This window comes from Bos taurus, chromosome 25 (genome assembly GCF_002263795.3).
Source record: "Bos taurus isolate L1 Dominette 01449 registration number 42190680 breed Hereford chromosome 25, ARS-UCD2.0, whole genome shotgun sequence".
Lineage (NCBI taxonomy): Eukaryota > Metazoa > Chordata > Mammalia > Artiodactyla > Bovidae > Bos > Bos taurus.
In genome coordinates, this window is record NC_037352.1 from 19728548 (window position 1) to 19745918 (window position 17371).

Consider the following 17371-nt stretch of genomic DNA (forward strand, 5'->3'; position numbering starts at 1 on the left):
GGATTGCAGCCATTCTGACTGGCGTGAAATGGTACCTCATAGTGGTTTTGATTTGCATTTCTCTGATAATGAGTGATGTTGAGCATCTTTTCATGTGTTTGTTAGCCATCTGTATGTCTTCTTCGGAGAAATGTCTATTTAGTTCTTTGGCCCATTTTTTGATTGGGTCATTTATTTTTCTGGAGTTGAGCTGTAGGAGTTGCTTGTATATTTTTGAGATTAGTTGTTTGTCCGTTGCTTCATTTGCTATTATTTTCTCCCATTCTGAAGGCTGTCTTTTCACCTTGCTAATAGTTTCCTTTGATGTGCAGAAGCTTTTAAGTTTAATTAGGTCCCATTTGTTTATTTTTGCTTTTATTTCCAATCTTCTGGGAGGTGGGTCATAGAGGATCCTGCTGTGATGTATGTCGGAGAGTGTTTTGCCTATGTTCTCCTCTAGGAGTTTTATAGTTTCTGGTCTTACGTTGAGATCTTTAATCCGTTTTGAGTTTATTTTTGTGTATGGTGTTAGAAAGTGTTCTAGTTTCATTCTTTTACAAGCGGTTGACCAGTTTTCCCAGCACCACTTGTTAAAGAGATTGTCTTTAATCCATTGTATATTCTTGCCTCCTTTGTCAAAGATAAGGTGTCCATATGTGTGTGGATTTATCTCTGGGCTTTCTATTTTGTTCCATTGTTGATCATATCTTTATGTGGAACTGACAGGCTGTTTTCCAAAGTGGTTGCACCAATGTACATTTCTGCCAACAATGTATGAGGATTCTGATTTCTCTACATTTCACCAATACTTGTTACTTGTGTTTTTGATTATAGCCATCCTAGTGGATATGAAGTAGTTTGTCATTGTGCTTTTGATTTCCATTTCCCTGATGACTAATAATGGTAAGCACTTTTCATATGCTTTTGGCCATTTCTATTCTGTCTTTGGAAAAATGTCTGATCCTCTGCCCATTTTTATATTGAATTGTCTTTTTATTATTGAGTTATAAAAGATAATTATTAGACATTTGACTTGAAAATATTTTCCTCTGTCCTGTGGGTTATCTTTTCACTTTCTTCATGGAATCCTTTGATGCACAGATGTTTTTAACTGTGAAGTCCATTCTATCTACTGTTTGTTTTATTGCTTGTGCTTTTGATGTCATATCTAAGAATCCACTGTCATGAAGGTCTTTTCCTAAGTTTCTTCTCAGAGATTTAACTGTTACATTCCGATTTCTTTTCGATTTTGAGTTAATTTTTGTATATGGTGTGAAGCAAGAGTCTGCATTTATTTTTTCACATATGTCCCATCACTACTTGTTGAAAAGACTATTCTTTCTTCACTGAATAGTCTTGGCACTGTTGTTAAAAATCAGCTGGCCATAAATGTGAGTGTTTATTTTGGGACTGTCAGTTCTACTCCATTGATCACTGTCTGTCTTTGTGCCATTGTTACACAGTCTTGATTACTGTAGTTTTATAGTAGATTTTGAAATAAAAAAGTGTATCTTTGAACTTTGTTCTTTTTCAAAATGTTTGTGACCATTCGTAAGTCCCTTATATTTCCATATAAATTTTAGGGTCATCTTATTGATTGTTACAACAGAAAACAAAAAACCCATCGGGGAATTGTGATAAAGATCACATTGAATCTATAAATCAATTGGGCAACTATTATCTAATAAATCTTCCAGTCCATGGGTATGGGACATCTTACTATCTATTTAAAACTTTGTTAATTTCAGCAACATTTTGTAGTGTTCAGTGTAAAAGAGTTATAGTTAAAAAAATTTTTTAGTGGCTGACCTCAAGTTTGTAGTGTATATTTATAGCTAATCCAAGGCCTCTTTAAATAATAGTATGTTGAATACCGCTTCAGAGGCAGTGCAGCTACCTTATTATAGAGTATTAAATTCCCAGTTCCTCCTTGCAACATCACTGTCATTCACTTCACTGAATGTTATTACTTTGCACAGACTGTTTTCTTTCTCTCTCTCTTTTTCTTTTTTTTTTTTTGTCTGTGCTGGGTCGTGCCAGGACTTCTCTAGTTGCAGAGCACAGGCTGTAGAGTTCCTAGGCTTCAGCCATTGTGGTGTAAGGGCTTAGTTGCCCCATGGCATGTGGATCTTAGTTCTCTGACCAGGGATCGAACCTGCATCCCCTGCATTGGAAAGCGGATGCTTAACCACTGGACCACCAAGGAAGTCTCTTGTATGTTTTTTGATACTTATCCTGCTTGATTTTTTGAGTTTCCTATATCTATGGTTGCCACTTGTCACTAATTTTGGGAAATTCTTGACCATTACTTCAGATGTTTCTTTTGTTCCTTTTTTTCTTTCTTCTCCTTCTGTGTTCTCACTATGCTATGTTATATCTTTGGTCATTGTCTCACAGCTCTTAGATATTCTATCTTTTTCATTCTCTTTTCTCCTTGCAGTTCAAACACTTTCTATAGACATTTCCAGCTTGCTGATTCTTTCTTCAGCTGTGTGTACTGTATTGATGAGCCCATCAAAGACAGTCTTCATTTCTGTTTCAGGGTTTTTTATTTTATTTATTTTTGGCTGTGCTGGTCTTCACTGCTGCTCCAGCTTTTCTCTAGTTGCAGTGCACAGGCACTCATTGAGGTGGGCTTCTTGCTGTGGAGCATGAACTCTAGGCGCACGGGATTCAGTAGTTGTAGTTGTCCTGTGTCCTCAGTTCTCTGATGGATCTATGAAAAGTTGTTGACATTGAGTTTGTCACTTTCTTGTTCTGTGGGCAAGAGTGACAACATCTAAGTTCCTTACACACTGGTCTAGAAACCAGAAGTTAACCATTTATTTTGTTAAGTTTGTTCCTTAGTGTTTTGTTCTTTTTGCTGTTATTGTAAATGCAATCATTACCTTCTTAATTTTCAGATTGTTCATTACTAGTATATGGGAACACAATTTTTATATATTGATATTATATCCTACAATCTTTTTACAGTCGTTTATTCTAATAGTGTTTCCATAAATTTATTTTTCTTGCCCAGTTGCCTTAGCTTAACAGTGCTGAATAGAAGCAGCAAGAATAGATATCCTTGTCTTATTCCTGATCTTATGCAGAAACATTCAGTCTTTCTACATTAAGTATGCTAACACTGATATATGTACATATATCCTACTGTTACATTTATAATATACATGTATGATATTTATCAAGTTGAGGAAGTTCGTTTCTATTCCTAGTCTATTCCTATTCTGTATCTACATTTTTGCAAAACTGTGGCATCATATCACAACTAGATGATTGACATTGATGTATTCCACAGATCTTATCTATATTTCCTTACTTTTACTTGTAGTCACTTCTGTTTATGTATTAATAAGTTCTGCAGTTTTATCACCTGTGTAGTTTCATGTGTCCATGTGCTAGACTTAAGAGGAAAACCAAAAGAAAATTTGATCTTGTGGAAGAAGATCTCGATCTTGGGGAGAAAGAGCCCTCAAGAAGAAAGAAATGGTCAGCAGTGTTAGCAAAGTAAAGTTAAATTAGTTTTAAAGAGATTTTTAATAGCCCTGGTGAAACATTTTAGTGAAGTGGCAGAGTAAGAGCCTCATTCATAGTGGGTTGAGAAATGACTAATAGGTGAAGTAAGATAGCAGTGGAGATGGAATTTTGCCAGTGAAAGGGAGAGGGAGGTAAGTTAAATAGAAAAGAATGTGGGGTCTGGGGTGGGTCAGTTTTAGCTAGAGAAGAGTTGAGCTTATCTTGATGGTAGTAAGGAGTCAGTAGAAAGGGAGGGGTTGATAATGCTTCAAAGAGAAGGAATTCTTATTTATTTTTTGCTGCACTAGGTCTTCGTTGCTACACACAGGCTTTCTCTAGTTGTGGGGAGTGGGGGCTTCTTTCTAGTTGTGGGGAGTGAGGGCTTCTCTTGTTGCAGAAAATGGGCTCTAGGCTCGCGGGCTTTAGTAGTTGTGGCACACAGGCATGTGGAATCTTCCCCAACCAGGGATCAAACCCATGTCCCTTGCATTGGCAGGAGGATTCTTAACCACTGGGCTACCAGGAAAGTCTGAGAAGGAATTCCTGTTTGAGTAAGGATCCTGATGATACAAAGCAGAGTGGTAGACAGCATAGCAGAGGGATAGACTTCAGGAGACAAGGTACACTTTCCTTTGTGACAAAAGGAAAGGAAGTAAGAATCAAGCAGATAAAGTTAATTTCTAGATATGATGGTAAAAATTTGAGGGAGTTTACTTCCAGTGGCTTATATTTTCTTTGCAGTGTAATGGAAGGTATCATTTGTTAGGAGTGAAAAGGGGATGATAAGGTTGGAAGTTTTAGGAGAGTGGAAAAGGTTGAGATAGCCACTGTAGAGAGTGGGAGAGAGTGAGCTGAGTAGAAAAGCAGGAAGATTTCTAGGTCATAATGAAGGCCTAGGTGGGCCTATGGGACATAAATTTTTTTAATGATCCCAGTCTTCTGGTTATATATTTTTTCCTAGTAGAGTTCAGCAGAGTAAGTGGAGATGTGGGAAAAGGAGATCATTATGTTGATCCAGGGTTGGAGTTTTCCACATGACATTGAATTGATTAAGCATAGTTGTTTAATAGACTTTTAAATCAGACATGTCTCAGTTTTAATCCTATTTTGACCACTAGTGATTTCTGAAGATTACTTATGCTTTTCTAAGCCTCAGTTTCCTAATAATTAAATCAACACCTAATCATATCAATTTTCTAATCATAATAATGCCTCTCTCAGTGATAAGGAATAAAAAAGACAAACAAGTAAGTCCCTTAACACATAGTTTGGCACATAAGTGTTAATAAATAGCAGCTTTTATTGTTATTTGTGGGCCAGTCCTGTCACTTACTAGCTGAATGATCTTAGGCAAGTTTCTTTCCTTTTTATTTGTAAAAAGGACATGACAATACTTGTTGGGAATATGCATTCAGTTGGGTATTTTTTGAAGGGAAAAGAATACAATGGCAGACATATCCTATTCAGCACTTAGTAACTTTGAGTTGAAGCAGAATCTGTAGATTTTTAGAAAATTAAATTGGAAAGTTAGTTGGGAATTTTGGCCTTTGTTTTATAATTAGTAGATAGCCTGTAAAAATTAAGAAAGTAATGATTGCATTTACAATAAAAGCAAAAAGAACAATTAGCAGAGAGATAACATGAAAGTGGTGTTTTGAGGAAATTAATCAGTCATGTGATAGGATCTAAGCTGGATACCAGCCTTTCACAGAGGCCTTCCCTAACCACTCTGAGAATCTAAGATTTGCTTCCTCCTCTTCTTTAACCCCTAACCCCATATAATTTTCTAGGATTATAGTGACATTTGTGACTATCTACAATTCTTTTTTTTTTTCCTTTCTCTCTCCACCAGGATATATTCTTCATGAAAACAAGGATGTTCTTTGCCTTACTGCTGTATCCCAGTACCCAGAAGAGTGCCTTGCCCACAGAAGGCATTTAGTAAATATATGGTGAATAAATGAAATAGAAGGAGGGACTAGAAGAAGAGGGACTAGTTAAGTTATTAGAATAATTTCAATATTAGAAGATCTAGATACAGATGATAGTAGTGTATATGGAAGGAACAAACAAAAATTGCAAAGAAAGAATAATTTTTAATATATTAGAAGGGACAGAATGAGGCAAGCAACAGGATAGTTTCATGATTTCCAAAATGGTGATTGAAGCAGTGACAGTTTCATTATTAAGAGTGTCTGCATTCATCTCCTTTTACAACTTTTTATGTCCGATACTTAGGACAGTGCCTAGCATATATAGTGATGGGTAGTAAATATTTGAATGAATGAAGAAAACCGGGAAATCAGAAAGTTACCTCTTATATGCATTGTGTGTCTGAAGTAATAGTAAGACACCCAAGCAGGTAGAAGATGAGGCTAAAATTCTGTAAAGAATTAAAGGCTTTGGGATTTATGACATTTAAGGGGGAAGATGCAACTAAACAGAAGAGGCAGCCCCAGAGACGGAAGAACACCAGGAGTAGGGTTTCAGGATGGCAAAGACAGAGCCAGGAAGAAGGACCTGCCAGTGTCACAAGCTACAGAAAAGCTAAAGAAAATGAGGACTGGAAAAGATCTTTGGATGTAGAAACTGAGAGGACAAGAACGATCTTGGAAAGAACAACCTACATAGAGCAATTAAGTGAAAATCATGTTACAGAGGATGTAAGGAATGAGTTAATGAGATAAATTACCCCTCCTCTCCACCTCCCAGAGCTGAAGGTAGAGAAGTGGTAGTACAGTGAATAACAATCCTCCTGCCAGTGCAGGGGATGAGGGTTTGATGCCTGGTCTGGGAGGATTCCACAAGGCTCAGCGCATCTAAGCCCGTGCGCTCCAACTACTGGAGCCTGCTCACTCTTGGGCCTGCAGCCACAACTACTAAGCCCATATGCTGCATCTGCTGGAGTCCACTCGTGTGACAGAGCCTGTCCTCCACAACAAGGGAAGCCACCGCAGTGAGAAGCCTGTGTACCATAGAAAAGAGTAGCTCTGACTCATTGCAACTAGAGAGAGCGCAACTAAAAATAAATAAACAATTTTCAAAATAAAGGAAGAGAAACAGTGTGGCAATCTGAATACTCACTTAAAAGAAGTATAGTTTGTTTTTTTTTATATATAAAAACATAAACATTACATTTGTAGAGAGAAGAAAGATCCATAGTCTAAGACAGTTATCAAATTTTAATGTGCATAAGGACAACAAGAGGATTTTACTGGGACTTCCCTGGTGGTCCAGTGGTTAAGACTCTGCACTTCCACTGCAGGGGGCACAGGTTTGGTCCACTGTTCCCTGGTCAGGGAACTAAGATTCCACTTGCCTCATGGCACAAAAAAAAAAAAAGAGGATTTTCTTTAAAATGTTGCATATAAGGAGAATCTGATTCAGTAGGTCTGAGAACCAGATAATCAGCATTTTAAAACAAGTACCCCCTCCTTGTACTTTCCTGATGGCTCAGCAGTAAAGAGTCCACCTGCCAATGCAGGAGACATGGGTCTGATCCCTGGGTCGGGAAGATACCCTGGAGAAGGATATGGCAACCCACGCCAGTATTCTTGCCTGAGAAATCCCATGGACAGAGGAGCCTGGCGGGCTACAGTCCATGGGGTCTCCAAAGAGTCAGACATCCCTTAGCAACTAAAGAACAATGACAGCAAACCCCCTCTACACCCCCCAAGGTGCATACATGCACCATTAAAGAGATGCTGATATGGTTAAATACTAAGACACTCTGGTCCAGGAGGCAACTGAAGTCAAAAGAAAGGGTGGGAAGGAAATTAGGTAAAGGTTAAGCTTAAAGAGATGGGAATACCAGACCACTTTACCTGCCTCCTGAGAAACCTGTATGCATGTCAAGAAGCAACAGTTTGAAATGGACTGGCTCAAAATTGGGAAAGGAGTATGTCATGGCTGTATATTGTCACCCTGCTTATTTAATTTATATGCCCAGTACGTATGCAAAATGTCAGGTTGGATGAAACACAAGCTGGAATCAAGATTGCCAGGAGAAATACCAATAACCTCAGATATACAGGTGACACCACCCTTATCGCAGAAAGCAGAGGAACTAAAGAGCCTCTTGATGAAGGTCAAAGAGGAGAGTAAAAAAGCTGGCTTAAAACTCAACATTCAGAAAACTAAGATCATGGTATCTGGTCCCATCACTTCGTGACAAATAGATGGGAAAACAATGGAAACAGTGACAGACTTGATCTTCTTGGGCTCCAAAATTACTGCAGATGGTTACTGCAGCCCCAAAATTAAAAGATGCTTGCTCCTTGGAAGTAAAGCTATGACAAACCTGCTGCTGATGCGTCTAAGTCGCTTCAGTCGTGTCCGACTCTGTGCGACCCCATAGATGGCAGCCCACCAGGCTCCACCGTCCCTGGGATTCTCCAGCAAGAATAGTGGAGTGGGCTGCCATTTCCTTCTCCAGTGCACAAAAGTGAAAAGTGAAAGTGAATTTGCTCAGTAGTGTCTGACTCCTAGCGACCCCATGGACTGCAGCCCACCAGGCTCCTCAGTCCATGGGATTTTCCAGGCAAGAGTACTGAAGTGGGCTGCCATTGCCTTCTCCTATGACAAACCTAGGCAGGGTATTAAAAAGCAGAGACGTTCTTTTGCCAACTAAGGTCTGTCTGGTCAAAGCTATGGTTTTTCCATTAGTCATGTATGGATGTGAGAGTTGGACCATAAAGAAGGCTGAATGCCGAAAAAATTGATGCTTTTGAACTGTGGTGTTGGAGAAGACTCTTGAAAGGCCCTTGGACTGCAAGGAGATCAAACCAGTCAATCCTAAAGGAAATCAACCCTGAATATTTATTGGAAGGACTGATGCTGAAGCTTCAATACTTCAGCCACGTGATGCAAAGATCTGACTATTAGAAAAGACCCTGATGCTGGGAAAGATTGAGGCCAGGAGGAGAAGAAGACAACAGAGGACAGGATGGTTGGATGGCATCCCTGACTCAATGGACATGAGTTTGAGCAAGTTCTGGGAGATGGTAATGGACAGGGAAGCCTGGCGTGCTGCAGTCCCTGGGGTTGCAGAGTTAGACAGGACAGAGTGACTGAACAACAGGAAAGCTTTGGGAGGGAGGAGTTCATCTCCTTTCAAAGAAATCGGAAGTTACATCAACTATACACAATTAAAAGATCACTATGAAAATTGCTGTTAAGCTCTTAAAACAACAGCAACAATAACAAAAACACACAGGAAGAGGAAGTATAGAGAAATTCTGAGATTATGCACTGAGCTTCACAGATGTTTTCAGGTGAAAACGAGGGCAAATGTGGTTGCTTCATTTACATGACCTCGGTTTTTTTTTTTTTACCTTTAAGTGAGAAGAAACTTCATCTACTCTGGCCAGGCATAAGAGAATTTGAAAAGAATGGAAAGGTCCAAAACAGCTGCTCTGGGAGATGCAACAGACTCACCGAGGAGGAATTTAAGCCCCTCTGAGGAGCATTGGGCCTCAGTGTGTAAAGACACACTCAGTGCAGGAGACACAGGAGATGTGGGTTCAGTCCCTGGTCAGGAAGATACCCTGAAGGAGGGAATGGCAGCCCACTCCAGTATCCTTGGCTGAAAAATTCCATGGACAGAGGAGGCTGGCCGGATACAGTCTAAAGGATCACAAAGAGTTGGACACCACTGAGCGGCTAAACATGCATGCACAAGCAGCATTAGGCTTCTGACTGGTGGACCTGACAGTTTTCAAAGTAAGAAATAATCCTAAAAACATGTTTCTTCTCTTGATAATTCATCATGACTCTGTCATCTGGAGATTTACTTACACCTTTTTTTAATGCTTTTAACCTATCTCACTTCATGGAATAATAAACTGCATATACAGAGTATTTTATAAGTATTTAAAATTTACCCTTCAACTCAAAAGATAGTTCCTGTATAATTTTCACTCATAATTACATTGATTTTCTCCATACTCAAGTTTTTATGGACTTTGATCACAATTCATATGGTGCTTGCCGGCATTTTACACATGGAGGGTCTTTATTTTCACCTGAGCACCAGAAATTACCAAGTGAATGTAGGGCCCTGGCCCAGGGCAAAGGAAACCAGTCTGCTCAGCTTTCTCTAGATTTGGATCCGTAGGAATCAGTTGAAACTAAGTGGGAGGAACACCTAGGCACTATGCTGTTTATACTGTATTTAACTTCCTAAATACTTCTAGCAACCCTGTATTATAATGTGTGCATGCGTGCCTGCTCAATCGCTTAATCGTTCTTGTCTGACTCTTTGCAACCCCATAGACTGTAGCCCGCCAGGCTTCTCTGCCCATGGAATTCTCCAGGCAGGAATACTGAGTGGGTTGTCAGTTCCTCCCTCAAAGGATCTTCCTCACCCAGGGATTGAACCTGAGTCTCTTGCATTGGCAGGCAGATGCTTTACCACTGAGCCACCCGGGAAGCCCATGTAGATAATAGAAGATCTCTATTTACAAATGAGGAGATAGCCTAAGATGCCTTGATTGCCTCAAATATGTATTCAGTTGAGGTAGGTTTGAGAAATTCTGAAATATCAATTCTCTAAAAATAGTTGTATAGAATGTAACCCCTTGAAAGGGTTTAGTTACCTATTCCCCAAGTTAGGTAGCCAGAAGTGTCTTGTTTGTATGAAACATCTTCTCAGTGTTAATAACTAATTTATTAAGCACTTCTGTGTATCACACATTGTCCTAAGCTTTTTATAATATTAAACTCATTTAATCTGCAGTAGCCTGTAAGATAGGTACTCTTTAGCATCTCCATTTTACAGATGAAGAAAGTAAGAGAGGGTAAGTTACTTGCCCGAAGCTGCAGAGCTAGTGACAGTACCCCAAACAGACTTACTATGGCTTACTATGCTGTTAGCCAATATCCTGTGCTGCCCTTCACTGGCCCTCATGTTAAATAAGGATAGCTTTCAAACAGCTTAACAAGTTATTCTGCATTATCTGATGAACGTATGTTTAATAGCAATAATATAACTAAGTGAAAGGAAAGAATTTGGTGTTTGCTGTAATCTCTTATCACACAGTCAAGATTCTGTCTATCATCTGTAGTTAATTCAGAGTGTGAAGTTTGGGTATTTGAGAAAAATGCCGCATATTTTCTCATGACACTTTACCAGAGTGGGAAAATCACAAGAATAGTATTTGTGTTGGTATTTTTTACCTCCCCTTGTGGCTTGCAGGATCTTAGATCCTGGTCAGAGATTAAACCCAGGCCACAGCAGGGAAACCTCCGAGTCGTAACCTCTGGACCACCAGAGGATTTCCAGAAGAACAATATTTGGACTAGATCTCCCATGACATTTGTATTGGGTTGGCCAAAAAGTTCATTGTTCATTTGTGTTTTCCCATAAGATGTTATAAATAAATTGTATTGAATTCTCTAATGTTGGCTGTGGTCGTTGGTGGGTAGTATAATATTTGGTAACTGACAAAAAAGAATCCACATCATGGCTCACAGCCTTGTCATGGTGAAGGGCCTTGCGTAGCTCAATGAAGCTATGAGACTTGCCCTGCAGGGCCACCCAAGACATACAGGTCATAGTGAAGAGTTCTGACAAAAAATGTGGTCCACTGGAGAAGGAAATGGCAACCCACTCCAGTATTCTTGCCACGAGAACCCCGTGAATTGTAAAAAGAGGCAAAAAGATACGACACTGGAAGATGTGCACCACCTCCCCCCACCCCCCCGCCCCAGGTTGGAAAGTGTCCGGTTTGCTACTGGTGAAGAGTGGAGGGCAATTTCTACGAGCTCCAGTAAGAACGAAACAGCTGGGCCAAAGCAGGAATGATGCTCAGTTGTGGATGTATCTGGTGGTGAAACTAAAGTCCAATGCTGTAAAGAACAGTATTGCATTGGAATCTGGACTGTTAGGTACATGAATCAAGGTAAATTAGATGTGGTCAAGCAGGAAATGGCAAGAGTGAGAACACATTGCTCATAGCAAACACCCCTTTCCAGCAACATAAGAGCCGACCCAACACATGGACATCACCAGATGGTCAATACCAAAATCAGATTGATTATATTCTTTGCAGCCAAAGACGGAGAAGTGCTATACAGTCAGCAACAATAAGACCTGGTGCTGACTGTGGCTCAGATCAAGAGCTCCTTTTTGCAAAATTCAAACTTAAATTGAAGAAAGCAGGGAAAACTACTAGGCCATTCAGGTATGACCTAAATCAAATCCCTCATGATTATACTGTGAAGGTGACAAATAGATTCAAGGGATTAGACCTGGTAGAGTGCCTGAAGATCTATGAACAGAGGTTTGTAACACTGTACAGGAGGCAGTGACCAAAACCATCCCAAAGAAAAAGAAATGCAGGAAGTCAAAGTGGTTGTCTGAGGAGGCTTTACAAATTGCTGAGAAAAGAGAAGCACAAGGCAAAGGAGAAAGGGAAAGATATACCCGACTGAATGCAGAATTCCACAGAATAGCAAGGAGATATAAGAAGGCTTTCTTAAGTGAACAATGCAAAGAAACAGAGGAAAACAATAAAATGGGAAAGACTAGAGATCTCTTGAAAATGAGAGATACCAAGGGAACATTTCAGGAAAGGATGGGCATGATAAAGGACAGAAACGGTAAAGACCTAACAGAAGCAGAAAAGATTAACAAGAGTTGGCAAGAATACACAGAAGAACAATACAAAACAGGCCTTAATGACTCAGATGGCCAGGATGGTGTGCTTACTCGCTTAGAGCCGGACATCCTGTCACGTGAAGTCAAGTGGGCCTTAGGAAGCATCACTATGAACAAAGCTAATGGAGGTGATGGAATTCCAGCTGAGCTACTTAAACTCTAAAAGATAATGCTGCTGAGCTGTTGCACTCAACACGTCAGCAAATTTGGAACTCAGCAGTGGCCAGGATTGGAGGTCAGTTTTCATTCCAGTCCCAAAGAAGGGCAGTGCCAAAGAATGTTCAAACTACCATACAATTATACTCATTTCACATGCTAACTAGGTTATACTCAAAATCCTTCAAGGTAGGTAGGTTTCAGTAGTATGTGAACCAAGAACTTCCAGATACCTACAAGCTGTGTTTTGAAAAGGCTGAAGAACTAGAGATCCAGTTGCCAACATTCATTGGATTAGGGACAAAGCAAAGGAATTCCAGAAAAAAAATCTGCTTCACTGACTACACTAAAAGCTTTGACTGTATGGATCACTACAAACTGTGGAAAATTCTTAGATGGAAATACCAGACCACCTTACCTGTCTCCTGAGAAACCTGTATGTGGGTCAAGAAGCAGCAGTTAGAATGGACTGGTTCAAAATTGGGAAAAGAGTATGAGAAGGCTGTATATTGTCACCCTGTTGACTTATATGCAGAGGGTGTGTATGCTAAGTCACTTCAGTCATGTCCAACTCTTTGTGATCCTGTGGACTGTAGCCCGCCAGGCTCCTCTGACCATGGAGTTCTCTGGGCAAGAATACTGGAGTGAGTTGCCATGCTCCCCTTCCAGGGGATCTTCTGGACCCAGGGATCGAACCTGCATCTCTTATGTCTCCTGCACTGGCAGGCAGGTTCTTTAAACTAGCACCACGTGGGAAGCCCTACATGCAGAGTACATTATGCAAAATGCCAAACTGAATGAATTACAAGCTGGAATCAAGATTGCTGGGAGAAATTATCAACAACTCCAATATACAGATGGTATCACTTCAACGGCAGAAAGTGAAGAGGAACTAAAGAGCCTCTTGACGAGGGTGAAAGAGAAGAGTGAAAAAGCTGGCTTGAAACTCAACATTCAAAAACACTGAGGTCACTACATCACTCTACTTAACCCCCTGTATTGCATGTAATTATTTTATATTCTTAGGTTAATCATGTTTCCATTATAGCTTGCAATTGTAATTCAGTTCCATTCAGTTGGTCAGTCATGTCCAACTCTTTGCGACCCCATGGACTGCAGCACCCCAGGCCTCCCTGTCCATCACCAACTCCCTGAGTTTACTCAGACTCATCTCCACTGAGTCAGTGGTACCATCCAACCATCTCATCCTCTGTCGTCCTCTTCTCCTCCCACCTTCAGTCTTTCCCAGCATCAGGGTCTTTTCCAATGAGTCAGTTCTTTGCATCAGGTGGCCAAAGTATTGGAGCTTCAGCTTCAGCATCAGTCCTTCCAGTGAATATTCAGAACTGATTTCCTTTAGGATGGACTAGTTGGATCTCCTTGCAGTCCAAGGGACTCTCGAGAGTCTTCTGCAACACCACAGTTCAAAAGCATCAATTCTTCGGCGCTCAGATTTCTTTATAGTCCAACTCTCACATCCATACCTGACTACTGGAAAAAGGATAGCTTTGACTATATGGACCTTTGTTGGCAAAGCAATGTCTCTACTTTTCAACATGCTGTCTAGGTTGGTCATAACTTTTTTCCAAGTAGCAAGTGTCTTTTAAATTCATGGCTGCAATCACCATCTGCAGTGATTTTAGAGCCCAAAAAAATGAAGTCTGTCACTGTTTGCATTATTTCCCAATCTATTTGCCATAAAGTGATGGGACCAGATGCCATGATCTCAGTTTTCTGAATGTTGAGTTTTAAGCTGACTTTTTCACTCTCCTCTTTCACTTTCATCAAGAGGCTCTTTAGTTGGTCTTCGCTTTATGCCATGAGGGTGGTGTCATCTACATGTCTGAGGTTATTTGGTATTTCTCCCAGCAGTCTTGATTCCAACTTGTGCTTAATCCAGCCCAGCATTTCTCTTGATGTACTCTGCATATAAGTTAAATAAGCAGGGTGACAGTATGCAGCTTTGACGTATTCCTTTTCCTATTTGGAACCAGTCTGTTGTTCCATGTCTAGTTCTAATTGTTGCTTCCTGACCTGCATACAGATTTCTCAAGAGGCAGGTCAGCTGGTCTGGTATTCCCATCTCTTGAAGAATTTTCTACAGTTTGTTGTGATCCACACAGTCAGAGCCTTTGGCGTAGTGATTAAAGCAGAAATAGACATTTTTCTGGAGCTCTCTTGCTTTTTCCATGATCCAGCGGATGTTGGCAATTTGATCTCTGGTTCCTCTGCCTTTTCTAAAACCTTGAACATCTGGAAGTTCATGGTTCACGTATTGCTGAAGCCTGGCTTGGAGAATTTTAAACATTACTAGCGTGTGAGATGAGTGCAATTGTGCAGTAGATTGAGCATTCTTTGGCATTGCCTTTCTTTGGAATTGGAATGAAAACTGATCTTTTCCAAAAGTCCTGTGGCCACTGCTGAGTTTTCCAAATTTGCTGGCATAATGAGTGCAGCACTTTCACAGCATCATCTTTCAGGATTTGAAATAGCTCAACTGGAATTTCATTACCCCCACTAGTTTTGTTTGTAGTGATGCTTCCTGAGGCCCACTTGATTTCTCATTCCAGGATGTCTGGCTGTATGTGAGTGAACACACCATCATGATTATCTGGGTCATGAAGATCTTTTTTGTACAGTTCTTCTGTGTATTCTTGCCACCTCTTAATATCGTCTGCTTCTGTTAGGTCCATACCATTTCTGTCCTTTATTGTGCCCACCTTTGCATGAAATGTTCCCTTGGTATCTCTAATTTTCTTGAAGAGATCTCTAGTCTTTCCCATTCTATTGTTTTCCTCTATTTCTTTGCACTGATCACTGAGGAGGGCTTTCTTATCTCTCCTTGCTATTCTTTGGGAATATATACCCATCTGCATTCAAATGGGTATATATATACCCATGCAGATATACCCATCTGCATTCAAATGGATATATCTTTCCTTTTCTCCTTTGCCTTCGCTTCTCTTCTTTTCACAGCTATTTGTAAGGCCTCCTCAGACAACCATTTTGCCTTTTTGCATTTCTTTTTCTTGCTGATGGTCTTCATCCCTGCCTCCTGTACAATGTCACGAATCTCCGTCCATAGTTCTTCAGGCACTCTGTCTATCATATCTAATCCCTTGAATCTATTTGTCACTTCCACTGTATAATTGTAAGGGATTTGATTTAGGTCATACATGCTCTAGTGGTTTTCCTTACTTTCTTCAATTTAAGTCTGAATTTGGCAATAAGGAGCTCATGATCTGAGCCACAGTCAGCTCCCTGTCTTGTTTTTGCTGACTGTATAGAGCTTCTCCATCTTTGGCTGCAAAGAATATAATCAATCTGATTTTGGTATTGACTATCTGGTGATGTCCAAGTGTAGAGTCTTCTCTTGTGTTGTTGGAAGAGGGTGTTTGTTTTGACCAGTGCGTTCTCTTGGCAAACTCTTGTTATCCTTTGCCTTGCTTCATTCTGTACTCCAAGGCCAAATTTTCCTGTTACTCCAGGTGTTTCTTGACTTCCTACTTTTGAATTCCAGTCCCGTATAATAAAACAGATATCTTTTTTGGGTGTTGTAGAAGGTTTTGTAGATCTTCACAGAACCGTTCAACTTCAGCTTCTTCAGCGTTACTGGTCTAGGCATAGACTTGGATTACTGTGATACTGAATGGTTTGCCTCAGAAACAGATCATTCTGTCATTTTTGAGATTGCATCCAAGTACTGCATTTCAGACTCTTCTGTTGACTATGATGGCTACTCCATTTCTTCTAAGGGATTCTTGCCCACAGTAGCAGATATAATGGTCATCTGAGTTAAATTCACCCATTCCAGTCCATTTTAGTTCACTGATTCCTAAAATGTCGACGTTCACTCTTGCCATCTCCTGTTTGACCACTTCAATTTGCCTTGATTCATGGACCTGACATTCCAGGTTCCTTTGCAATATTGCTCTTTACAGCATAGGACTTTACTTCCATCACCAGTCACATCCACAGCTGGGTGGTGGTTTTGCTTTGGCTCCCTTCATTCTTTCTGGAGTTATTTCTCCACTGATCTCCAGGAGCATATTGGGCACCTACCAACCTGAGGAGTTCATCTTTCAGTGTCCTATCTTTTTGCCTTTTCATACTGTTCATGGGGTTCTCAAGGCAAGAATACTGAAGTGATTTGCCATTCCCTTCTCCAGTGGACCACATTTTGTCAGAACTCTCCACTATGACCCGTCCATCTTGGGTGGCCCTACACAGCATGGCTCATAGTTTCATTGAGTTAGACAAGGCTGTGGTCCATGTGATCAGATTGGTTAGTTATCTGTGATTATGGCAATTGTAATTATCTTTTATTTTTTGTGTGGCTATTGATTGTGACAATTGATAAACATCTTTTACTATTGTGATAATATAATAAGTATTGTTCAGTTAATACCACTGTATCATGATTCTTCAACAGAAAATAGTAGAATTGTATATCACTAAAACTTCCTTTAATAGAAAAACTTAGCACCATTTAAAATCCGCATGCATAACAGAATGATCTTGAATTTTTTAAAAAATACAGATGCCTCCAGGTATGTTTCTAATGAGCAGCCATGTTTAAAAACAACTAGACTATATGATGATCTTTTATTTTTATCTAATTTGTTTCACTTTTCCTATTTTACATTCAGTGTTCTCATTTTATTTATGTTTTCAAATCTCTCCATATCTTTATTTTTGTTATTGTTCTTTCTCAAGCCTAGTAGAAAAGCTTGTGTCTTTGTATATATAATATATATTTTAAAACATTTATGAAATTTTGCCTAGCTAACAAATTTTATGACATTTTGATTCCACTTTTTTGACTTAGTGTGAATAGAATGCTAGATTTCTAATATATGTTCACTCAAAATTTTTATGTAGTTCCATGTATTTTAACATCTAGTATTACTGCTAAAAATCTAGAAAATTTATAATCTTAGTGATTAAAAAAATTGAATGAGTCTTGAAACTTCTAATGCAGTTCTGAGAAAACAGAGAAATACTATGTTATACAAAAAGAAAAAGTAGTTAACGGGTAATATAGTATTACTAACTAAAGTA

General features: G+C 39.7%; 1 protein-coding gene across 2 annotated transcripts in view; it reads left to right on the top strand.

Annotated features, from left to right (window-relative positions):
• The window catches only part of MOSMO (modulator of smoothened), a 75978-nt gene that overhangs the window by 34587 nt on the left and 24020 nt on the right, over positions 1-17371 (top strand). The window contains exon 2 of one of the 2 annotated variants that reach the window (XM_015460345.3): positions 5348-5447. The exons of the other annotated variant lie outside the window; for it this stretch is intronic. Coding sequence (XP_015315831.1) covers positions 5348-5447 — 100 coding nt within the window. The remainder of the gene's footprint in view (positions 1-5347; positions 5448-17371) is intronic. 2 annotated transcript variants of the gene reach the window in all.